Genomic DNA, 27,369 nt, shown 5'->3' on the forward strand with positions numbered 1-27,369 from the left:
TGCTCTCATACCCTGTATAAGTACCTGTATCTTTAGTTGCGGTAATAAGAGCGTAGAAAGCACAACATCCTCACAGGTGGCGCAGTGGTAGTGCTGGTGCTTTGTAGTAAGGAGACTGTGGAAGATTGTGGGTTCACTTCCCGATTCCTCCCTGTGCGGATAGCGCTTTGAGTACTGAGAAAAGCGCTATATAAATGTAATGAATTATTATTATTATTATTATTATTAACATGTCCAGCGTGCGGTCATCCAGGCAAGAGTGCACCTTTGTGTAGAAGTTCGCCAGCCGCTGAGAAAGCATGCTCTGCCTCCACTGAAGTAGGCGGCACAATCGTCAGATACTGATACACTTGTTCTAAACAACGCCCACGCTTGCCGTTGCTCTAAAACACCGGCATTTCAACTTTTACTGATGCATCCAGTTTCTTGTCATCATTCTGTGATGGCACGTTTCTTGGCACAGATAATGCGGATGCAACAGACTGACGCATTGCTGTAGAAGAAGAATGTTCTCCTCAGCACCATGTATCTTGTGTGTTTAGTAAATTAGAATTTTATAACAACTGTTTTGTAACTTGCCAGTGAGAGAAGCTTGGCTTATGAACTAACAAAAAAATGTTATTCCAGGTTTCCGGAGAAATAGTGTCCACATGAATACAATCTAAGCTGTTTCTTGTTTTTTCCTTTCTCAAAGTGAATGTCTCAGGGACAAGGTCACAAGGCTGCAGGAAGTACATGTAGTTCGTGCAAGGCGTCTCTCCTGTGCTCAGTTTTGAGAATCTCTACTTACTGTGACTCCGAGTGTGAAATAAAGAGAACTAAAGAAATATTATCTGCCTGCTGTCAGTGTGCCTTTTTCGTCCACCTTGCAATTTCAAGTTGCTGTTCAAAGCTGTTGTCTGATGAAGTGCAAGCTGCAGCAATGGTGCCACCTTAATTATTTTCAACTATAACTCTGTTATTTTTCTTGATAGATTTTTACACTTTTACACGCTATATATGCGAGCTTGGCCATTCCCGTTTTCCCGGGAATTACAGCAGTTTCATTCCCGGGAATGAAAAATGTCCGGGAATGGATTCCCTAGTCATTCATTTATAATGGAGTTGCTAAATAGCAGTCACTATTGAATAAAAGGTATATGAGAGTTTAAAGGGCTTTAAGAGCATGAGGAAAAAGATTCTCCGGTCTGATGAGACAAAGATTGGCATCTATGGGCAGAACTACAAGTATTATTTCTGGCTTATGACCAGGCATTGCTTATTACTTGAATATCATCCCTAAGATGAAAAATGGTGGTGGCACCATCATGCTATTGAGAGTGCTTTTCAATGGGAGGGACAGGGAGACTGGTAAAGGATGAATGTAGCCAAATACAGAGAGAGCCTTAAAGAAAACCTGCTCTAGAGTGCACACAACCTCAGACTGGTTATCATTTAGCATGATAATGACCTAAAGCATAAAGATAAGACAATGCTGGAGTGGGTTTGGGACAAGTCTCCAACTGTCCTTAAGTGGCCCAGTACAAGCCCATACTGTACTTGCACCCCATTGGGTATATGTGTAGAGACCTGGAGATGGCAGTTGACAGACACTTGTCACTCAATCTAATGAAGCTGCCAAGAAGAATGGGATAAACTGCCCAAATCCAGGTATGTAATGTTTGTAGTGACTTACTCAGGAAGACACAAAGCTGTAATTGTTGCCAAAGGGGCTTCTACAAAGTACTGAATTAAGGGTCTGAATACTTGTGCTGTATGAGTAAGGGATTTCAATTTTTGATTTTTAATAAAATTGTGCAAACCTTTCTGAAAACATGTCTTCCCTTTGTTATCAAGGGTAAGTGGCAAAAATGGCAAATTTTTACATTTAGAATTAAATTGTACAGCAGAAAGTGAGGGATCTGAATACTTTATGAATTCACTGTATAAACAAGTATGTGCTATCTTCTATTTACAGTTTTTTCATGCTTTTAAAAATTTTCAGTTTATGAATTTCACTTTTCCATTCCTATGTGTTCTATAATTATTCCCATTTTACAGAACATTCTCCATATATCAGTTTAAAATTTAAAGTGCAATTTATAGGTCATTTTACATTTTATTGTGTCCAAAATTCAACTGCACAAGACTTCACTTCTGCCAGTTTGGTTAGTCTGGCATTGTCCTCAGTTCACCTGTGCCTCTTGAAAAACACCTGTGTCTAAAAGCATTATGTTTGCAACATGATAGTAAATGTTTTTGAAATGTTGGCTGATATAAAATTGTTTTTGCCAAGTTGTTTTCAAGAGTTTTATGCATTTCAGTGTGTGTGTATGTCTTGGATCATTGTATCTTTTTTTCTTATGTTCACTTTTCACATAAGGTCCAGTATCCCTTAATATTCTACAAATGTAGATCCAAATCATCTGACATATATTTACAGATTGCAGTGTAAATAATCTGTACAGTCTTCTCCTTATGCTGCAGCATTAGATGCTTATATTGCAATAGCTTTATTTTGTGTTGTCTTGTACGGTTTGTGTTCTGAATTAGTTATCCTGCATCATTGACATGTTATTTTCACAACATGTTAATAATTTGTGTTTTTGCAATATGTTTCTAAATGCAAAATGGTGCACAGGATTCCCCAGTAAGGGTGTAATTGTGCTAATACTCTCCCTAGCAGTAATTAATTAATACTTGAGGTGTCAACACTTTAGAGTGTAAATTGAAATGCTGAGGATATTTTCTGTTTTTTTCTGGTTCGGAGGTCATTTATCTTAGGTTGCTAAACTCTTCTTGTTCCAAGTATCATAGGCCTTTAGAGTCCCATTTTTACTACTGTGATCAAAACCCCTTGTTTTTATTTATTGTGTCTTACATAAACATTTTAGACCCTGAAAGCAGAGCTTATTTTCTGAAAATGGCTTTTTATAAGAATTGTGAGAGTGGTGTTTTATATAAATATAATTATGTTGAAGTGAAATTTGTAATCAGATATAATTATTGAAATGTTGGCAATTAATTGTGCAGATGAATGTAATTGTGTGCCTTTAGCATAAAATGTAGTGGCTTTGTACCCTATCCAGGCCTGATTTATGGACAGGCTCTTGCATCCCATCAACCAGAAATTGAGTTAACTAGGTATAGACAGTGAATGCATGGATTAATTTTTTTTTTTTGTCCATTTGTTTAACATTTTGCGAAAAGAATAGTCTTCCCTTTCATATCTAACAGCTTGTATTTAAATTGAGTGGTGCCATTTTTAACATGAGCAGTTTTACTATTGGTCAGTTTGCTTTTGAATATTTAAATATTGTAAATCTTTTTCAATCTAAAATGGTGTTGTTTTGTCTAGTGCTATTAACCTGAGAAATTGTCTGTTTTACTGTATATACTCGCATATAAGTCAGGTCTTGAAACCCGAAAAATCGATTATAAAATCAGACTCCGACTTATACACCCGTTGAAAAATGTGACACTTAATTTTTTTTTTTTTTAACATCTTCTTGCCTCCTCCAATCTCGCACCAGTTTCACAGACACATCGAATTTTGTTGCAGCAGCACAGTTACCAATTTCTTTCGCCACTTCAGTGACTTTTAATTTAAAACCAGCTTCATATTTTCTTCTGATGGTACGCTCCTCATAGATAAGGGATGCTCTTGCAATAAAGGTGTATGAGGGTGTGAGATATAAAAAACACCAAACAGTGCCAGTGTCGCTTCAGAATAGTTTGGGTATTACTGTGTGGTCACGTAGGCACAATACATAGAAACAAAAGGCAGTGTGCTCTGTGGTTACTCTCTGAGGTGGGCGTTAGCATATCATAATCTCTTGGACCAATAGCGTGTTTTCCACATTCAGCTTATACGACCGACATTATAAAATACCAGAAATTATACTGTAAAATCAAACCCCAACTTATCAGCGGGAGAACTTTAATTAAATGTGAGTATATCTGGTAGGTTTGTGTGCATATGTATTCATTCTGTATAACAACGGTTTTTCTGAGTCCAGTTTTCTTTTTCCTTACAGGATTGTCATTGTTTGCTTGACATCGCACCTCACGCCATTGAAAGACTTCACAATGTTCATATTTACCCAATTGTCATTTTCATTCGCTACAAAAATGCAAAGCAAATAAAGTAAGTAGCTGAGTGTCTTACTGCTATTGTTATTTAAAGTGAACTGGGTCACATCTACATTCTTTAATGTAAACTAATGTTTATTTTCCTGTCTCTCAATTGAAACTCAAACTAGTTGATGTTAATTTTATTGTATGCTTCTCACACTCAATCCTGTATGCTATTTGTTTGTGTTTCTTTCTGTATTATTTTTTATTTATTTCTAAAATTACATAGTTTTATGTTTTCCTGTAATATATCAGTAGTGCAGAATCTGTACCCTTTTCTTAGGTGCATTCTTTAATGCTTTTATCTGCTGAGTTTTTTCATTGGGAGTTCTTTTTTCCTTTTTGTGTAAATTTCATATGCATTTGAGAACAGCTAGAAGATGAATCTTTTTCATAAAAGAAATAAGAAGTAGATCCATTCTGAAGCAAGATTTACTTTATTGTACCATTCAGAACTATTATCAGAAGGTATTTCGTTGAGACCACTAAGTGAATGTCTTGATTTTATGTAACCTATTATTACTCTGAAATGAGTGCTTTACAGAAAGATTAGATTGTTTAGATTTCTTATAATACAATACTGTGTTTAGCCTAAATCGTTAAAAAAAATAATAATCATGATTCCATCAGTTTATATGAGTTGACATAATTCGTCAGTCTAGGATATTAATAATCTAGGATAAATTTTCTTTTTTCAAATCAGTTGAGTAAAAGGAATGTGGGTGAAAATTTCATTTTTTGTCATTCTCAGAGAACAGAAGGATCCAATTTTCCTTAGGGACAAAGTGTCTCAAAAACATTCCAAGGAGCAGTTTGAAGTTGCACAGAAGACTGAACAAGAATACAGCAAGTTCTTTACAGGTGAGCAGTTGGTCTTTCTGATTTAGTATATCACTCAGAAATATTAAGCACTATCGCTTTAATTACACTATCAGCACAGAGCATATGACAGGATGCAAGAATTGAATACATAAATGTATTAAGTAACTATATTCATGATATAGAATACTATATATTTCGTATTTTTGGTAGGATTTCTCAATGCTGCCTGTATATATTATGGATGAATAGTTAAGTTCTGGCCACTGACAATTTCTCATTTTAAGATTTAAACAATCAAATATAAAACAAGTGAACTTGGCACACCTGTAACAGTAGTCTCTCTAAATGCCAGGTTGCAGTTTATTACTGGAGTTCTGTTCATCAAGTGTACCCACTCCTTTCAATCCTGTTATGGAAATACAGAAAGAATTAGCATATTGTTTGTTCCAATAAAGAGAAAAAAAGCTAAACTTCTGTATTAAACATTATATTGAGTTAACCTGAACAATGCAATGCATATAGTTACTTTAAGAGGGAATAAAAAAAATCTAGAGAGCAAAGATTTTGGAGATAGTGAAATATGATGAAGGAAGGGCTGTCCCCTCGGTCATCATGTCATGCTTCAAAGAGTTCAGGTAAGTTAGATTATTACATTTTATAATTTATCACCAAATATGCATAGGGTTCAATTAATCACATTCTTTAAATATGTCTTTGATTTCAACAGAAAGTCAAAATGCATTACTAGTGGTTCTCCATCACCATGGCATTTGCTTATCAGTTAAAGTTTAAAGTACTGAAACATACTTAATAAAATTGTTTTGCAGTGCATTACAGTCACTTAAAATGTAGTCATGCTTAACCTGGTCTAAATACAGCACAAAATTGTAAAGTGTGGCACTGCTAGCTTTATACTGATTCATAAAAAGACAAATGCTTCATATATTTTTATTTATTTATGTATTCCAGATATACTCTGTAACACAGAGTAGCCTGTTTTACTGAAGACTAACCTCCTTGATTTAATCTGACATTAACCAGAACCACTAATCTTTGCTGGGGAAGCTTCTGGAAAATGTTATGTCAAAGAGTCCAGATTTTATCATTAATTACACAAACAGATAATAACCCACCCTTTTCCATTTTAAGGCACACATCCTTATCAGCAATTAAGAAAAAGGCTAAACAAGTAGAGTGATACATAATAATGGATGGATGTAGTCTTGTTTGCCTTAAAATTTTCTTGTGTTTCTGCCTTAACATAACTTTTATATAAATTACTTCAGGCATTGAAATTGAATATTTTTTTTATATTGTTTCTCCGCAGGTATCGTTCAAGGAGGTAGCTTATCTTACATATGCACTCAGATTATGACAATAGTTGACCAAGAGCAAAACAAAGTCCTGTGGATTCCAGCTGGATCACTATAAATGCTTGAAGCCCAGCTAACCAAGCCTGCAACGTCACTTCTCTATGTAGGATATACAATCAAATAAATGTAACTCATATTCAAGAACACTAAGTGAAGGGGTACATTACACTGAACAGTATAAATTAATGTTTTTACTGCGTGCGTCATCATCATCTTGGATGTGATTATATGCTAAACCTCAAGTGAATTAATTCTCAGTGATAAACAAATTGGTACAGCACTGATTTAAGTATTTTTGTTAATTCATTTCCATGAACAGATCAGTGATGCTGCAGTTAATAGGTTTACAAAAATATTTTCTGACTATTCAGATTTTTATGTTTACTTGAATGTTTGTGTTACCCATGCATCCCTCTTCCCTTTTAAAACATTGTTTTCTTATATCTGCTGTTCCCTTGTTTTTGAGACAACCCTCCTGTTAGAGGAGAATATGCATGTGAATGAACAGTTTACTGGCCATATTGAAGTGCCTTGTAATTTTAGAAATATTTTGGGGAAAAAGAAAAGGTTTATTATAAGCATGACAGGGTGATCATGTGGCTAGATTAATTTTAATGTAAAGCTGACTGCACTCCTGTACAGGGCAGACCACTGTGTGTTTTGTAAACTTTAATCTGTCATATTCTTTCCTTTAAAGATATAATATTTAAACAGCAAAATATATCTGAAAATAAAGCTGCATAATTAATAACTAATCACTAGGTTTTGGAACCTAGTATAGTGTAGCAGTGGGTAATGAGCTCTAACATGGGTATGGCATGCTTACCCCCTATAACCCCAACACATCTTTTTTTGTTTTTTAATGTCACTTTTAAAGTAGTGTATTTGTTTAAAAATGTCATTATGGTACAGTTCTGCAGGGTTAATTGCATATTTTGTTTGTTACTTATATATTGATGTCATGGTTGTTTTGTTTTTTTTTCGTATTTAATGTCAGTTGCATACACATTTACATAGTAAAACACACTAATAGAAATGTATGACCACTATTAGAGAACTGGTCATAATAGCTGCATACAGAAAATCCCAGTGCAATGCTTTCATAAAACATTGTGCCAAAGTGTAATACATTAGTTCATTTGGTTTTGTGTTGCACTCATAGTTGATGAAAGTCTATCTACTTTTTAACACAGAATTGTATTTTGTTCGTTTTTAAAGTATATGTCATATTTTAGGTACTGTTATTCTGTATGAACTGTTGTTTCACAGTGATTGTTCTTAACATTTCAGTCATTGCTTGGCATGAATTTGCCTTTAATTCTTACCTTTATTGAAGAAAGTAGATGTCTGTTTATTTGCATTCTTCAAAAAGGGATGTTGTCTTGCACATATTTTGATTTTTTCTTATAGGGTATATATATATATATATATATATATATATATATATATATATATATATATATATATATATAATTTTTTTTTTTTTAATTTGTTCAAAGTAAGTGTACACTATTTAGGTTGGTAGCCTAAGATTTTTCCATGTAAAGGATTGCATTATTTTGGATGAAGCAGTTCAAACAGACAGGTACTGTTCTGATAGGGATTTGCATTATGAAAATATTTGTATCAAATGTTAAACTGATTAATATGAGAATAAAACTCAATGTTTTTCTGTAACACACATGATTCATTAGTCCCTTGTTGGCCTTTTTGTAATGTTTTATATTTATTATTACTGATTATAAAGCAGCAAAGATTATATATTCAGTGCAGTGAGCTCAGGAGTTATTGGCACGGTTGATAAAGATGAATAAAAATACACATTAATAAAAGGTATAGTATGCTCAAAAATGGGAAATATGCAGGTGTTTGTTTTAATATACAGTGTAATGTTTGGAACAAAGACATAATTTTTCCTTGATCTACCCTTCTGATCCACAGTTTAAAATTACAAATCAAACAGTTCAAAGGTTTTTAAAGTGCACTTTGCAGATTTTCATTTAAAGGTATTTGCATACATTTCGGTCACACGATAGAAATGACATCCATTTTTCAAAAGTTTTAGGGCACCATAATGTTTGTCACATAGTAATGCCAGGAATATTAAAGCAGGCATATTTAATTCTTAGTTGCACATCTCTTGCATGCATTGACTCCTTGAAATCTGCGATTCTTAGACATTACCAGGTACTGGGTATCTTCTCTGACAAAGCCTCTAATGCAGCCATCTTCAGCATCTGCTTGTTTTGTGGGCTGCAGGAGATGGAAGACATGCTGATTTGGATTTAAATCTGTTTACTGCCTTGGCCATTCAAGTATATTCCATTTTTTAGCTTTGAAAAGTGTCTTTATTGTCTTAGTAGTATGTTTGGGATAATTATCGAGTTGTAGGATGAAGCACCATCCAATGATTTTAGAGGCATTCACTGAAACTTATGCAGATGAAATGTTTCTTTACACCTCAGGAATCATTATGCAACTGCCAGCTGTTCCATCATCAATGAAGATAAGTGTGGCAGTACCTCTGGTAGCCATAAATGCCCAAGCCATAAAACCCCCACCGCCATTTTTAGCAGATGAGGAGGAATGCTTTGGATCTTTGACAGTTCCTTTCATCTCTACAATTTGCTCTTGCCATTATTCTGATATTTGTTCATCTTTGTCTCATCTGTCCACAAGACCCTTTTCCAGAGTTCTGCATGCTCTTTTTTTTTTAGTGCTTTTTTGCAAACTTCAAGTAGGCCATTTCTGTTTTTGTGGCTAACTAGTGGTTTGCACCTTGCAATGCGGCCACTGTATTTCTCTATTCATGAAGTCTTCTGTGGATAGTAGTCCCAGACACATCCACATCTGCCACCTGAACACTGCTACTGATATGTGGAACAAGCACTTGGGGCTTTTTTTTAACATAATGAGAATTCTTCTGTCATCAGCCGTGGAGGTCTTCCTTATCCTACCAGTCCCAGTCCCTTCCAGTACTTCTTTGACCTTCATTGGCACAGCTCTTGCCCTTAAGTTGAGCAATGACAACTACAGACTCCAAAGACAGTCTGTAGGTAGAAGCAAGCCTAGGTATCTTATGCCTGCACTAATGAAGCACTTTAACACTCCTGAATAATTACAACATTGTGTGACACCAATTGTCCCAAACATTGCGGTGCCCTGAAATGGGGAACCACGTATAAAAAATTCGTATGCAAATTCTTTTAAATTAAAGTCTGCAATGTGTACTTTCTTCACATCTGATTTGTCATTTTAAACTGTGGAGCAGTAAAACAAAGAAAGATGTCTTTATCACAAATACTATGGAATGCACTGTAGTTATGCAGGTGTTTGTTATAATGTAGTTATTTAAAACTTTTTTAAATGTGTAATACTGACTTATGTGTCTGTTTATGTCTTGAAAATTATCTTACAAAATTATTGTATCTATCCTGGCTTCTTGTGGCAACCTTCGCTCATAAGGAAAGTGGAACAATGTCTTTCCCAGTAATGATTAAAAATTGGGGGAGCACGAAGTCGGATTGCTTCTTAAGATATTTTCAAAATCCTTGTTTCTACAGGTCTATGCTTATGGAATGCCTTCTTCGGTTTAAAACACAAGTATCATTCAGGTTTAAGTTGAACAGCTGAGATAGCTGTTGCAAACCCTTATCTGTGTCAAACAGTTTTATTGTTGCATTAGGGTCTTTATCTTGGATGATGCTTATGAAGCCAAGCTTTCTGACAAAGACAACCAGGATTTTGACCAAAATATATTTATATTTCATAGTAAAAATGATGTAATTGATTTTAAAACTAAAATGATGTAGCAGCAAAAAGAGACGCATTATCAATGTGCACCATATTTCATAGTAAAATCAGTTTTTTGTTTTTTTTTTAATGCTTAACTAATAAATTAATTTTCGTTTGTAGTTAATCAGGTCTTCTTCTAGAAATCCTTTTTGTTTGTTTGTTTGTTTTGCTAGGCATGGTGAGAATATTTTTCCTGGTAAACTTTCAAATTCATTTTTAATTATCCTATATCAGGTTTTTTTTGCAAAATGTCCTAGAAATTTCTTTGTAACTGACTGATCCGCATTTAAATGAAGGAAAATGGAAAATCAATTTCGATTTCCCTTTTTTTTTTTTTTTTTAAATTATGTTGGAAGTTCAGCGATTTTTGACATCATTAAAGGGGGAAAAAATGTGTTTTACAAGGATTTGTTGATAAATAATTCTAATATAAATACATATCTAGTTTTCCTGTTTTTTGGGTGTAAATAATAATTTTTTTTTTAATTTTATATGGCTGCTTTGACCTTTATTAATGTGCCAATAAGTATTGTTCCCATTATGCACACTGTACATATGTGTGTGTTTATATACATATTCAGAAAGTATTCAGACTATACTCTGTTGTAGATTTAATTTTAAATAGATGAATTTGCCCATCAACCTATATTCAATAATCCATAGCAACAAAATGAAAGGGGACTGAATGCTTTCTGAATACACTGTATGTACATGGGTATGTGTGTGTGTGTGTATATATATATATATATATATATATGTATATATAAATATATATATATATATATATATATATATATATATATATATATATACACACACTTTAATTATCCTCTCATATGTCCATCTCAGAATAGTCTGAAGTTTTTTAGAATTCCGTAACTGTTAAGCGCATGTCACTCTGTTCCTGTATCTAATGCTGAAACCAAACAAAGCTGCAGTTGCCAGTGTCTTTTTGAAATTCATGTGAAGCTTTGCCTGCTCAGTACTATTTTTATGTATCACTACTAAAACTGTGACTTTTAAACTTGTTTTGAATTTAAAATAATTTCATTTTTTGTTATTTTAATGGCTAAGTATTGTTATTAATACATATTTTTGTGATTAGGTCAATTAATTGTTTAAACCACAGCCACCTCTTATCTGTCATGAAGTTTAAAGTTTCAGATATTTTATAACATCTGGTTTGTAATTTCTTTGCTGTTACAAATTAAATCTTAAGTTGTCCTATACTTTAGTGTGCATGAATTTTTAATATTAAGGAATTTTCTTATACTGTAATTGATAAAAGTCTTTTAAATCATTAAGGCAATTTTATATTTTTAACCAGGAGGTTGTCCTAAATTGTTTAACAAACTAATAATTATTTTCATGTTTTGTGTTTACAGTAACAACATAACATACTGTATCTGCAGAGATTCAGTAAAATGAGAGTGGAGTCCCACCATGATGAATACACTGCTAAATGTTACTAGAAGAATATAGCCTGCCATTATTCATCCAATTGTGTATTTTATGTTTTCTGGACACAGTTTGACAGAATAGCACACAGTTGGCAGTTTTATTGATAAAGAGTGATCAAGCAATCATGTGGTTTGTGATGAAAAACAAAGTAATGTATTAATACTGATGATGCCGGTGTTTACTTGGGCACTGACTGCTGCACCGTATTCTTTTGTGTTTACTGTAGTCTCTGGTATTAATTCAGTCAAGCCCAACCTTGATAAAGGTGTAACTGTGTGCTTGGTGTTGTGATGGCACAATCACTAGAAGGTCATTTGATAAACCTCAATATTATATCATTGTGTAATCCTAGTTACAAAAACCTATTGTCCTGTAAGTGCGCGTTTTCTAACCAGATACTGTACAGTTACTGTTGGATTAAATTGAAAATTAATTCTATAAACTGTATAGTGAAGCATTATGACTTTGAGGAGAAAACATTAATTTGAGTCAGTAGTACAGAATTCCACCTTTTGTTTCTGATGCAGTACCAATAATTTAGCAATGCAATTTTTATCAACAGAGGAAACAGTAGCACACATGCCTACCTCTTTGAAGGTCCAAAAAAGTATTTTTTTTGTGACACAAACATTACTTAAGACATAAAACTTGAAATTCACCCCTCAATGTCAATACTTTGTACAGCCAATTTTTGCTGCAATTCCAGCAACAAGTCTCTTGGGGAATGTATCTATTAGCTTAGCACATTTAGCCACTGGGAGGATTTTCATCTATTCCTGAAGGCAAAACTGCTTCAAGTTAGTTTGGTTGTGTTGGTGTGTAGTAATCTTCAAGTCATTCTACAGATTCTTAGTTGGATTGAAGTCTGGGCTTTGAATAGGTCACTCCAAGACATTTAATTGTTTGCCTTTAAACCACTCCAGTGTACCTTTAGCAGTATGTTTAGGGTCATTGTCCTGCTGGAAGGTGAATCTCCATCCCAGTCTCAAATCTCTGGCAGACTGAAACAAATTTTCCTCGAAGAATTGCCCTATATTTAGTGCCTTCTGTGTGTCCTTCAGACCTGACAAGTTTTCCTTTCCCAACCAATGAAAAACCTGCCCATTGCATGATGCTGCTACCACCATGCTTCACTGTGGAAATTGTGTTCTTGGGGTGACGGGACATACTGGATTTAAACTACAAATGGCATTTCTCTTGATGGCCAAAAACTTCAATTTTAGTCTCATCTGACTAGAGAAGAGAACCTTCTTCCATGGGTTGGGGGAGTCTGCCACATGCAAACTCCAAACATGTTTTCTAGTTTTTATGTTTATTTTTTTCTAGGTACTCATCCATGTGTGGCTTAAAGTGGCTTTTTGAATAGATTTTCCCATTACTTCTGTGGATCTTTCCAGCTCATACAGAGTTATCCTTGGTGTCTTTGTTGCATCTCTGATTAATGCCCTCCTTGCCCGGTCTGTGAGTTTTGGTAGACAGCATTCTTTCCTGTTTGGAATTCTCCTTGATCTTCCTTGTAACTTGCTTAGTCATGTTGCAGAGTCAGGGGCCTTTCAGAACAAATCTTTTTATAGAGACATTGTGGACATTTTTCTGCACACTGCTGGGCCCTAATCGTAATTATATGAAGTTCTTTTTAGGGGTTTCATAGCAAAGAGGGCAAATACTGTACATATGCACTCACAACATTTTAGTTTTTAGTTGTTTTTTTTATTTATATACAAAGTATGTTATTTTTACTCCCCTTCAACAATTTGAACTATAGTGCATCCTGAAAGTATTCACAGCGCATCACTTTTTCCACATTTTATGATGTTACAGCTTTATTCCAAAATGGATTAAATTCATTTTTTTCCTCAGAATTCTACACACAACACCCCATAATGACAACGTGAAAAAGGTTTACTTGAGGTTTTTTGCAAATTTATTAAAAATAAAAAAACTGAGAAATCAGTTTCTCAGCACAGTATCAGTGATCCAGAGTTTCTAGTCAGGACTCCCATTGGTTGTTTGTATCTTGGAAAAACCTTTCTTAGTTTAGTATGGTTAAAGTGTGAGAGTCTCAATATACTGTACATGTTCCACCTTAGAATTTTGTTTTATGTTTATCACCAGATGAAAAAGATCTACAATTAATGATACAAATCTACCACACCAGTGAAACATACTTTAAATGGACCTTAGTACCTGAGCATCATCACTAATTCACATACAGTGCATCCGGAAAGTATTCACAGCGCATCACTTTTTCCACATTTTGTTATGTTACAGCCTTATTCCAAAATGGATTAAATTCATTTTTTTCCTCAGAATTCTACACACAACACCCCATAATGACAACGGGAAAAAAGTTTACTTGAGGTTTTTATAAATTCATTAAAAATAAAAAAACTGAGAAATCACATGTACATAAGTATTCACAGCCTTTGCTCAATACTTTGTCGATGCATCTTTGGCAGCAATTACAGCCTCAAGTCTTTTTGAATATGATGCCACAAGCTTGGCACACCTATCCTTGGCCAGTTTCGCCCATTCCTCTTTGCAGCACCTCTCAAGCTCCATCAGGTTGAGTGGGAAGCGTCGGTGCACAGCCATTTTAAGATCTCTCCAGAGATGTTCAATCGGATTCAAGTCTGGGCTCTGGCTGGGCCACTCGAGGACATTCACAGAGTTGTCCTGAAGCCACTCCTTTGATATCTTGGCTGTGTGCTTAGGGTCGTTGTCCTGCTGAAAGATGAACCATCGCCCCAGTCTGAGGTCAACAGTGCCCTGGAGCAGGTTTTCATCCAGGATGTCTCTGTACATTACTGCAGTCATTTTTCCCTTTATCCTGACTAGTCTCCCAGTCCCTGCCGCTGAAAAACATCCCCACAGCATGATGCTGCCACCACCATGCTTCACTGTTGGGATGGTATTGGCCTGGTGATGAGCGGTGCCTGGTTTCCTCCAAACGTGACGCCTGGCATTCACACCAAAGAGTTCAATCTTTGTCTCATCAGACCAGAGACCAGAGAATTTTCCTTTTGGCAAACTCCAGGGGGGCTGCCATGTGCCTTTTACTAAGGAGTGGCTTCCATCTGGCCACTCTACCATACAGGCCTGAATGGTGGATTGCTGCAGAGATGGTTGTCCTTCTGGAAGGTTCTCCTCTCTCCACAGAGGACCTCTGGAGCTCTGACAGAGTGACCATCGGGTTCTTGGTCACCTCCCTGACTAAGGCCCTTCTCCCCCGATCACTCAGTTTAGATGGCCGGCCAGCTCTAGGAAGAGTCCTGGTGGTTTTGAACTTCTTCCACTTATGGATGATGGAGGCCACTGTGCTCATTGGGACCTTCAAAGCAGCAGAAATATTTCTGTAACCTTCTCCAGATTTGTGCCTCGAGACAATCCTGTCTCGGAGGTCTACAGACAATTCCTTTGACTTCATGCTTGGTTTGTGCTCTGACATGAACTATGGGGCCTTATATAGACAGGTGTGTACCTTTCCAAATCATGTCCAATCAACTGAATTTACCACAGGTGGACTCCAATTAAGCTGCAGAAACATCTCAAGGATGATCAGGGGAAACGATGCACCTGAGCTCAATTTTGAGCTTCTTGGCAAAGGCTGTGAATACTTATTATACATGTGCTTTCTCAATTTTTTTATTTTTAATAAATTTGCAAAAATCTCAAACTTTTTTCCCGTTGTCATTATGGGGTGTTGTGTGTAGAATTCCGAGGAAAAAAATGAATTTAATCCATTTTGGAATAAGGCTGTAACATAACAAAATGTGGAAAAACTGATACGCTGTGAATACTTTCCGGATGCACTGTATATTGTAAAGTTCATTACATAAAATCCAAGTGAAAATCCATTTTAATTCCAGACTAATGCAGCAAAGCAAGACAAATACCAAGAGGGATGATACTTTCGCAATGCATATATTGCCTATTTCGTTGTGTTATTTCAGAATGTGTAAACATTTTCTTAGTGCTGCCGTTACTGTGTTTACCAGACTGTTCATTTTGTTCCCAGTAGCATGATTAATACTGAGCTTCTTTTGTTCATGAAATATGGCTTACAATTATTATAATTCTTTTAAGACTTTTTCATATGACTGTATATAAATTCTTTGGATTTTTGTTTACCATTGCTGAGCTTTCAAAGTAGCAACTTTTAATATATGACATGCCTTATAGAAACAGTAGTACTTCAGCAGTAACATTGTTTATTGGATTAACAGAAAATATGCATCATAAAATTAGACAGGTGCATAAATTTGGGCACCCCAACAGAGATATTACATCAATACTTAGCTGAGCCTCCTTTTGCAAGCCTCTAGACGCCTTCTATAGCCTTTGATGAGTGTCTGGATTCTGGATGGAGGTATTGTTGACCATTCTTCCATACAAAATCTCTCCAGTTAAATTTGATGGCTGCCAAGCGTGGACACCCTACTTCAAATCATCCCATAGATTTTCGATGATATTCAAGTCAGGGGACTGTGATGGCCATTCCAGAACATTGTACTTCTCCCACTGCATGAATGCCTTTGTAGATTTCGAACTGTGTTTTGGGTCATTGTCTTGTTGGAATTTCCAACCCCTGCGTAACTTCCACTTTGTGACTGATGCTTGAACATTATCCTGAAGAATCTGTTGATATTGGGTTGAATTCATCCGACCCTCGACTTTAACAAGGGCCCCAGTCCCTGAACTAATAATACAGCCCCACAGCATGATGGAACCTCCACCAAATTTGACAGTAGGTAGCAGATGTTTTTCTTGGAATGCGGTGTTGTTCTTCCGCCATGCAAAGCGCTTTTTGTTATGACCGAATAACTCAATTTTTGTCTCATCAATCCAAAGCACTTTGTTCCAAAATGAATCTGGCTTGTAAACTGAACAAAAGAGTTAAGCATCATCGCAGGACACCGTGAATCAGAAAATATGACGCCTGGGATAATTTTCTTGTGTTTAATAAATATTTTTAGTCAAATTGACACTTTTTTTTGAGGATTTATGTTATTGGATTGCTTGCAGAAAATTCTTTTCTGTTTGGCTTTGCAGTGTTCCCTTACAAAGGTCATTGTGCATCTTGCCTTACGCCCTGTGGTGCAGGAATAATAATAGCATAGGTATATTAATAGCGCAGGCCAGAAACAAACGTAGCAGTATGGACGGACTATGGTTGGGTCAGGAGACTGATGGGAAGACACTGCATGTGCATTGCATTAGGTTACTCATTACTTTAAAAAGTAACAAGACTCCGTAACACACATTACTTTTAAAGTGTTACCCCTACTGCTTTTAAGATTGTGGTGCTGAGTTTAGCACAATATGTTCAGTTCGTAAACACATATTCAGCGGTTTCTGAAATATTGAGACAGATTATTTCAGCCAGGAGAAAGAATAATTTACTTGCCTTTACATTTGCCTCTAGAAATATGTTTTGTGGATGCTTCAGTCCATGGCTGCTTTAAGCACGTGTAAAGCAAATACGTGTGCAGGCAGACAGAGTGCAACAGACGTGCGTAGACTACAAAGTCCTTAATTAAATCGGTTACGGGTTTACATGACCACAAAATGGAATTATTTGCAGAGAAATCTACTTCTGCCAATAACCCGATTTCTCTAATCAGAACAAGAACATGGCATTTTAGAAATCCTTTTTCTGTAAATAATTCTGCTATTGAAGTGTATGTAGACATGCTAAATGTTAGCTGTTGTACACACCTAGTGACCATTGAGTTCTGCTATGGGAAACTTTTTCTGCCCATTCTGCATGAAAACATGAGGTTAAATTTTTTCTTTGCCATCACTACAAAGTACATGGGGTAAGTTGCATGTTAAAAAAAAAAAATTGGGTGGAGTATTCCTTTAAATTGGACATATCTTAAGTTCTTCGAAACAAAGAGTCCATCATTACAAGGCACAAAATATAAAGCTAATTAACATTTTACCATGCATTAAAAACATTTTAGTCATTTTACTTACATGCAAATAGAAATTTGGCAGGGTGATCAAAAATATGCTGAAGTTCACATTTTTATTCTATGATTAAAACCATGAGAAAAGTTGATTTTAATATGGTGTCTGTATGTCTCTATGGAAAGCTTAAACTGATTTTCATGTCTTAAAATTGCTGGGTTTTTTTTGCTGAATTTTGTTTGGGGGGAATTTTGTAGAGCTCCTGGATGACCAGATCTCAATAAGGAGAGAACCTTTTAGATCAAGCTGTTTCTTAGATATTGGCTGTGAACACCAAGACCTATGTACAGTGATATCGTCCGACAAAATTGACCTCTTCTTTTTTTTTTTTGGAAGATTTTCAGATAAACCCAGGTAAGACTGTAGATACTTCATAACACCCCAACAGGCAAGCAGTATGTGTTTACCTAATTAGAAGTCACAGGAAGCTGGATCCTGTGCAAGTAGGGAATGGCACAACTAGGAAGCAGATGCCAGTGAAACGCTGTTCCATCAATGAGCACGGCTACAGGAAGTCTGTGTTAGTTTGGTAGTGGAATTGAGAACAGGCCAGAAACAAGTGTAGCAGGGGGATTCTGGAGGGACTGATGGGAGGACACCGCATACAAAGGCTGTCATAGCCATGAAGGTTCTCAAGAAGATGAAACTGCAGTTGTTTTGTCTTGATTCATTGACAGGCGATCAAAGAGAAGCGGGTAATTGGGGGATGGGGGGGGTGATTTCCTCCCAAGGCCCAGTAAACAACAACATTCAATGAAAAAGTGAGGGTTCCTGTGGAGATTTAAAGAAGGTGATGCCACACACAGGTATGCTAAGGTGCAGATATTGTGTACCATTGAGTACTGGCACATTTCAGACTCTGGAGTTGGGAATACAAATAAGAAGGAAGACCTAGTTTTGTGTTGTGACTGGTGGCACTGAAAGAAGATCTGTTGACAATAATGTGAAAGTTAAATTCTCAGAGTGAGATTAGAACACTCTAGACGAGAACAGGCCATTCAGCCCAACAAAGCTCGCCAGTCCTATCCACGTATTTCTTCCAAAAAAAACATCGTCGACTTTTGAAAGTCCCCAATGTCTTACTGTCTACCACATTACTTGGTAGCTTATTCCAAGTGTCTTATCGTTCTTTGAGTAAAGAAAAACTTACTAATGCTTGTGTGAAATTTTACCCTTAAGAAGTTTCCAGCTGTGTCCCTGTGTTCTTGATGAACTCATTTTAAAATAACAGTCTCGATCCACTGTACTAATCACCTTCATAATTTTAAACACTTCAATCATGTCACCTCTTAATCTTTTTTTACTTAAACTGTAAAGGCTCAGCTTTTTTAATCTTTCCTCATAATTTAACCCCTGTAGCCCTGGAATCAGCCTAGTTGCTCTTCTCTGGACCTTTTCTAGTGCAGCTATGTCCTTTTTATAGCCTGGAGACCAAAACTGCACACAGTACTCCAGATAAGGCCTCACCAATGTGTTATAAAGGTTGTGCAGAATCTCCTTGGATTTGTACTCCACACATCGTGCTATAAGTTAGTTTAGAGCCAAAAAGAAGTACAGAACCACATTTCAAACATTTATTCTACAAAAACACTACAATATAAAATACATTTTATTATGCCACAAGAAAGAGTATACAAATAGATTTTTTTTTTACTGTGTTTTAAAAATGATGTCTTCAAGGTGGTGGCCATCATTAGCGATACATTTTTCTATATGATTTCTGAACGCTCGCATGACTTGTTTGGCCATTTCAAGGGCAATAGCATCCTTGACGGCTTCAAGGTTTTGAGGTTGGTGTGTGTATACCTTTTGACTTGAAATAACCCCACCAGAAGAAATGACACAGAGCGAGATCAGGCAAATGTTTCCGGGGAAGCTGATCTCCCTATGCAGTGCTGTCACATCTCCCACAACACTTGCATGGATCTCTATGCCATATGAGCTGTTTCTCCATCCTGTTGAAACCAGGCAACCTCCATATCCATTTCTTCCAGTTGAGGCCACAAAAAGTTCTCTAGCGTTTCCATGTAATGTTCTGAAGTGATGGTGACCATTACTCCTGCCTCCTCAAAAAAGTAAGGGCCTACAATGCCAAATTCTGCAACAGCCCACCAAACTGTAACATGCTCACTGTGCAGGGGTCCCTGACGTTCATGAGGGTTGGTTTCGGCTCAATAGTGAAAGTTTTGCTTAGTTACGCATCCATTCAAATGGAAAAATGCCTAATCGCTGCACATGATGATGGCATCTGGATGAACGGCTTGCAGAAAGTTCATGCACAACTCTCTACGGCTCTCCCAGTCTGTCTCTCAGTGAGTTCCTGCACTGCCATCACTTTGTATGGATAGAAATTATGGTCCTCATGCAAAATCCTCCTCAAAGACATGTTGGAAATGCCTAAGGCAGAAGCATGTTTGCGTGCTGAATGTCTAGGAGACTGCAAAACTGATGCCCTTAGAGCTTGGATGATTTCAGGCATTTGTATAGTCCAAGGACGGCCTAGAGACTTTCTGTTCAATATTGTACCCATCTGTCTAAATTTATACACCCACTGAAGAATTGTTTTCCGATTTGGGACGTCGCTTTTAGAAGGAATGCTGAAGTGCGTTCGGGAGGCAATTTGAGTAGTGATGATGGATTCGTTGTTTTTGAAGAATGCTTCAACAGCAAAACCATGGTGCGCATTGGACTAAGGCATGTTGCTGACTGAAAACTACATGGATTGCCTATCGAAGGACATCCACCCCAAATCACTCAGCTGCCTCTACCTTGGAAAATAACCTTGAGAAATGTGGTACTTCATTTTGAAACACCCTGTATTTTATACGTGTATATACAATATTTAAATATAGATATTTTCTGGTAATCCTGTAATCCGTTTTTTAAGATAAAGAAAAAGGGGATGGTATAATAATTGAGGCTCTTAATAGCTTATGATTCCAAGAAGCACCGCTGTGGACTGGATGTGTGGGTATTTCTTATTGTTCACACAATGCTAGGGAGCATGGAAAATATACAGTATATATTTTTTGAATATTTTTAAAGTAGCGACACTATTGTCACCACATTCTATGACACACATATAATTTAATTTATTTTTCACTGAAGAGAGTGCATTTTAAAATTACTTTTTAAAATTTTAAAGGACTGTCTGTTGTATATATTACTTAAACTATGTACAGTAAAATTAGTTTTATTTTACATCAACCATATCTCTGTGGGTGGCACGGTGGGTAGCGCTGCTGCCTCGCAGTTGGGAGACCTGGGGATCTGGGTTCGCTTCCCGGGTCCTCCCTGTGTGGAGTTTGCATGTTCTCCCCGTGTCTGCATGGGTTTCCTCCGGGCGCTCCGGTTTCCTCCCACAGTCCAAAGACATGCAGGTTAGGTGGATTGGCGATTCTAAATTGGCCCTAGTGTGTGTTTGGTGTTTGTGTGTGTCCTGCGGTGGGTTGGCACCCTGCCCAGGATTGGTTCCTGCCCTGTGTTGGCTGGGATTGGCTCCAGCAGACCCCCGTGACCCTGTGTTTGGATTCAGCGGGTTGGAACATGGATGGATGGATGGATATCTCTGTGTCCACCTCCTTCATTGTTACACTGGCCCCTGGCCTTATTTACTACATAACCCTGGTGTTTTGCTGAGATATTTTTAAGGCGGAGGACACTGGGTATTGACAAGACCATGAGAATAAAAGTGAACTGTTCGTTGTATATGGAGGAATATTTTGAACAGAATTAAATATGAAAATAAATATAACTACCGTAAAATGTTACAAAGAAAAAGCATGAAATGTCAGCATAAAAATAAATGTGTAATAATGTTTTTTCTTGCTTATTTATTCATTTAATTTTGTCCATAATATTCTTCCAAGCTCAACATGAAATGCAGCTTGAGTTTCAAACTGACACTTGTCAAAGCTGAGGGGTTAGACCAATGATTCACCAGTTAAGACACAGCATGTTCTAGAGCCTGCCCTCTCACAAGTGAAAGTGAGTTATAAACTCAAGCTGTATTTTATGTTGTATGTGATGTCACTGAAATACACAAATAAAGAAATAAATGTTAAAAGAAAAAGCTCCAAAAATGGTCATTTAATAATTTTTAATCGTATTTCAAGTTATTGTTTCATTTCACAGCACTTTTATTTAATAATAATTCATTTCATTTGCCATATACAATTTCTTACATTTGAAGTTTGTCGTTCTTCACATCCCCCAACTTACCTACGCTCCAGCGATGCACAGAGAGATGTTTGGGGCCTCAGCACAGGGTCAGCTATTTGTACAACACCCATGAAGTGATTGCTGGTTAAGGACATTGCTCAAGGGCCCAACCCAAATAGCACTGCTTCTGGCACTGCCAGGATTCAAACCGGCAACCTTCCAGTTACCAGCACAAATACTTTAGTGAGAAAGCCAGCATTCTACCTTATTTGCCCTATAAATTTGCAAGATTTTATGGGAGATCTTAGAATGAAGTCTGAGTTGTGCTTTCCACCTCCATCTAGAACGGTCTTTTTGAGGAGTGATGCTGAATTCCTCCTTCTAAATTGCAGATCCTAATAGATGCTACTCATTGGCACATAAGCTATTTCTTGTAAACTGAGGCCCAGTGACATCATAAGTGACTTCAGATTACTGTTTGGAGATTCAAACCATGGCATTTAGTCTGTTAGTGAACGTGATCATCAAGAAATAGTTAATTCTGCTCAAATGGACATTTGGACTTTCAATGCTCAGTTCGTTTAATCATGAAGTTGATATAAGGGTGTGTTTTATTATGTTATCAGATCCCCATGACCTCCACCTAACATGAAACAGTACTGACTGACCTCTTAAGACAGTGGTTCTCAATCTGTGGGGTGGGCCCCCCTAGGGGGGGTGCAAAGATGTGAAAAAAAGAAAACGAATTGAAAATGCGAAAAATACATCTATTGAAACCAGAACAAATGAACTTACACTATATTTATTTTTCTAGTATCAGAATGTAGTTTTAGATAAATGTAGATAAAAGTAGGTATAATAAAATATGCATCTATGATATATCATTAATTAAAAATGAACAAATTGGTATTAGTGGGCTCCTTTCGAAAAAACATTAGGGAGGCGCGATTAAAACTGTTATGAAAACTCTGGTCGCAAATACTTAAAGGTTGAGAAACGCTGTCTTAAGAAATGTCAAAATCAGCTACAGAACACTTACCTGTAATCTCTGCTATGTGTCTCACCGACTGTGCTGTACCTCATGTGTTTCACCCATGATGCCTCTATACCAGGCTGTGCACTGACTGGGGTTGTCTTTATTTTCAAACCAGTTTACAAACAACTGAGAACTTGACAAGGGGGTCTTCTTATGCCATTAAGAGACCATAGTTAAACTAGGAATGATCAATCTAACCTTCCAGCAACGATAGTAGCAGTCGGACAGAGACAAAGGCTTTAAGCTTTCACTTAAAAATGATATTTGCATCAAAACGAATAGTAGCAAATATAAAGAGATACAGTACATTAAATTATGTAACCTAGGTGAGACAAGTCCTCTTTGCAAAAGAAATACACAGGTGGCACTCCAGGTAGTCCATTTCCTTAGTTAGAGATTATATATCATCAATTGAAAAATGAAAATAATTCCTGTCTAAGAGAGAGAGCTATTTACAAAAGTGTCGATTTTTTTCACTAAGCAGCAACTGAAGCCACATATCCACAAAACATCTGCCTTATTTGTTTTCATCTCCAAAAGCTGGGCACCATGACATTTTAAGTTTTTCTTAAAAAAACCCATATTGATTGTACATACAGAAAGTGTTACAGAATCATCAACATGCATGTTCAAGTTTATTTTTTATTGGGAAAAAAACACACATACACACTACACAGTCTTAACTGTGCAAAACACTTGAATCCTGCCTTGCCTTCCTGCTTTCTCTGACTATAATGCACTCTTAGCCAGAGTTTGGTCAGGCTGAACAAGGCCTATCATCTGATATCCAGCAGTAAAAAATAAATGTTGAAGTATCCTGAATACAGGGTGCAAGTGAGGTGGGCTCCATCAGTCTTTACATTTCATGAAGCACCTTTCCCTGCTGTAACTAAAAACTTGAGGGGCTTGATGTCTTCACATAATTTGCCTTGAGCTCTAACATGAGAGCGATGGTGGTTGGCGCTGACAAATCACCAGTGAGTGCAACTCTTATGACAAGTGATTTATATTATTAAAATGTACCATTAGTGAGGATGTGTAATAGCCTTTTTATGGTTTATATAAAAAAAATTTTAAAAAAGAGCTTTTGGCTCGTTTTCATGGAGGTAAACAACACTAAGGAGGCTATGGGTTTGTTCTGAGTTCATTTGTCTGTGTGTGTGTCATACAGTACAAGTTTTGGTTAAAAAAAAAAAAAATTACATAAATAAAAATGGCAGTCAGTATTTAATATCACCACAACTATTAGGCATGGTTGCCTGGTAAATGGTTAAAAAAAAAAAAAAAAAAAAGACGAGACTTTGTGTCAAGAGATGAATTGAAAACCTAACAGGTCCAAGCGGGGCTGGAAATAAAAGAAACAGAAGAAGACAAAGTAGAATGTCATAAACAGGTTCAAAAATCTTGGAGCAATATACATGCAAAGCAGGTTTGAGATTATGAAAGTACTAAAATTTGAAAGTCTCAAAAAAATGATAGTAAAGACAGCATTAGTCCTAACAAACGGAAATTATTACTCGGTGAAATAACGTAAGAGCGAAAAGAGATCAAATATATGTGCATAGCTGATATGACAGAAGTATGTAAATATTGTTCGGCTTTAAAATTTAAGTTGGAGACTTGTAGATTGTCTAATTCGTGTTGCCATCAGGAAAAAGTAGTGTTTCTTCCCAATGAAAAGGCGTACCTGCAAGAAATTAAAGATTTGTTTTTTGGTGAAAGAGAAATCCACAAACACTACAGGCAAAATAAGCAAATCTACAATAATCTGTTCGCGTTCGCATCATTCAATGCTCAAAACGTAGATTTACATGATTCAAGACCATACGCTATGAGAATCTGTGGTCCTGCAACAATTAAAGCTACTACAAGTTTAAATTAAAAAAAAAAAAAACACAATTCGGTCAGGTTTATATTTATGGTCACGAAGAAGCGATGCAACATAGAATCAAAAGAGTTAAACGATCGGATGTATTAGAAATTCTACAGCCAATAATCGATACAAATCCATACATCCAAAAGTATCGCCCTTTACACGAAATTTATCTGCAAAACACGGACAAAGAAGTTTTCTTGTATTTCTATATGAATCTGAAAGATCACGCATGCCTATATAATATGACGACGAATTGTCAGCGATAATAGTTTTGAAAGATAGAGATATCAAAGACAGAGTAGATATTCGTGTTTATCCAAAAGCACAGCACGATTCGTCGCAAGCAGCCGATCTGGGAAATGACTAGCGTGTAGCGTCCACACGGGGGTTGGCGAGCGAAGCGAGCAGGGGGCAGAGCCCCCTAGTATATATAAATAAATACTTTGTTAGACAAATATTGAAAACTACTTTAAATTAAGCTTTGTTTTAGTGAAGTATGTTACAGAGTTAATTAAACATTGACATCTTGTAACTATGCACAGCATTTTATTTTATGCCATATGTACTTACAGATTAATTTTCTATACATTTTATTAGTGAAAAACTATTTTAAAGTAATTTTAATTTTAGTATTTTTATGTTCAATGAAAATAAGCCTATAGAATTTAATTTTGTCAAAAAAATTAATAGTGAACTCCTCTGGTCTATAGTTTAATTGTAAAAAGACCAAAGTTAACAATTTAAGGGTTGTACATTTGTGGTTCTGCAGAAGTTTTTTTTTTTTTTATTAAAGAGATGCAAAAATAAATCTGAATCAGTATCAGTATTGGCCGTTTCACTGACATGAAATCAGTAATCTGAATTGGCACTAAAAATACATGATCGGAGCATCGGTACTGGACAGATTAAATTTACCCCTCCATCACAAGCAGCATTAAATGTTTATGAATACACAATGTATTTTCAGTTCTTTTGAGATGATTACTGCTGTGCACAACAGCCCCTCACTAGCTGTTGTTAGATGATCAGATCATGTGTTCGCATGATGTTACACCAACCACGACAGATTTGAGATTTGTCCTCTCAGCTACCTTTCTTGAAGAAAAGGGTGAACCCAATATGTGCACTCACAACTCTGACACCAGTTCTTCAGTACTGTTATCACCAGGGTTTAAAGATATTCTGAAAACACATCAATCTCTTCACAACATTACACCTCAGAACCTTCAAAATGGAAATGAGTCAATCATATTTTCCCCTAAGGAACACTGGAAATGTACAATGCTGAAGTGTAATGATTTGTGAATTACAGTTTTGTTGTTCTTTGCAACATTAGTAAAAAAATGAAGAAAATGTGCATAAGTTTACTTTTGTTAATATTTTCTTTACCTTTTGCTTTAAAAATAATCCTTCAACTTCCTTTTGTCAAAAAAATGGAAACAAATAAAATAAGACCTAAGCCAAATCCCTTGTAATTATATATACTAAAGCAGGGTAATGTGAACAAAATGCACAATAAGAAATAGGACCATTAAGTAGAAAGACCTAGACTTACTCCAGTTTTTTTTTTCCTCTGAATTCACTGTCATAATCTTCATTATATATTTATCTGGTTTGTACCATGCTATATACTGTATACCCTGCCGTTCTTTCTTATATTCTGTAAGTGCCTTGAACATGGGAAAGGTGCTATATAAATAAAATGTATTATTATTATTAGTTTTCAAATCTTATAGTCCAAAACATAGCAAATAAACAAAAAGGCACAACACAAATACACACAATGCCTTATAAACATCTGTGATATGGCGTGTAAGAAAGGTCCATGGCGATGTACAGTTTTTAAATAAATAAAAACTTGCTCTGGCTTTGGAGGTGTGGATGTGCATAGTAGCATAGCACAGTGCCTCCAGCGGTTGATGGGGTGATTGGTTGCCAACATAATCACACGTAGACACGTGCAATTCGGTCCATTGCCTTGTTAATGCTCGGGGCTATAATCGGAACCAGTGCACCTGCATCCCTAGAAGGTGTGTAACAAAGGAGTCAGAGCAGAGGAGAAAAAGAAAACAATAAGAAGAACGATGTGAGGTTAAAACAAAAGCCAGCAAGAAAGAAAGGAGGAAAAGGGAGCCAGTGTTATTGTGGAATGCAGACATGTGGTTGGGCTTTGGCCCTAAAAGGAGCAGGTAGCTAGCGTTTGAAAGGCACGGTTACTCTTGCTGAGCAACTCCTAGGAGCAGGAGCGACCAAATGCTCAGACTGTTTCTGTGCAACTCTGAGGAGTGGCAGTGGGGACCTGAGCCTAAATAAAGGGTTGACTGCATCTGTTGGTTAATGTCTCTTCTCTTGCCGAGTGATAATTACTGAGTGCCATTATAAACAATGCTGCACATTCTCGCTCTATAACATACTAACACTGAGGACTTTCAACCAATGAATCATTCAGCGGAAATGTGTCAAGAAACACTACTGGAGCTCCTTTATACCAACAGCAATACGTGTGCATAATGCCTCACTGTGACCGTGTCAGCCAAGTCAGAAGTTTTTTCTTTTTAATTTCCTTGCTTTATAGTCATCTGGTGTGCATTCAGACCAAAGTATATGTGTAGATTTATTTTCTTACCCACCTATTTATGTATTTATTTATTTAAAGAGCTTCTGTAAAAAGACAAAATATTCCCCAGGGGACAAATAAAGTTCTATCTGAGAAGACCAAAAGGTACAGGCAGAGGAGACATCGGGTTTTGAATGGAAGC

General features: G+C 36.4%; 1 protein-coding gene across 3 annotated transcripts in view; it reads left to right on the plus strand.

Annotated features, from left to right (window-relative positions):
• Nucleotides 1-7,985, plus strand: part of dlg5a (discs, large homolog 5a (Drosophila)) — a 240,053-nt gene extending 232,068 nt beyond the window's left edge. For all 3 annotated transcript variants that reach the window (XM_051923726.1, XM_051923727.1, XM_028795545.2), the window contains 3 exons: nt 4,017-4,126; nt 4,865-4,974; nt 6,263-7,985. In XM_051923726.1, coding sequence (XP_051779686.1) covers nt 4,017-4,126; nt 4,865-4,974; nt 6,263-6,366 — 324 coding nt within the window. In that variant the 3' untranslated portion in view covers nt 6,367-7,985. The remainder of the gene's footprint in view (nt 1-4,016; nt 4,127-4,864; nt 4,975-6,262) is intronic.
• Nucleotides 7,986-27,369: the final 19,384 nt, after the last annotated feature.

This window comes from Erpetoichthys calabaricus, chromosome 2, assembly GCF_900747795.2.
Source record: "Erpetoichthys calabaricus chromosome 2, fErpCal1.3, whole genome shotgun sequence".
Lineage (NCBI taxonomy): Eukaryota > Metazoa > Chordata > Cladistia > Polypteriformes > Polypteridae > Erpetoichthys > Erpetoichthys calabaricus.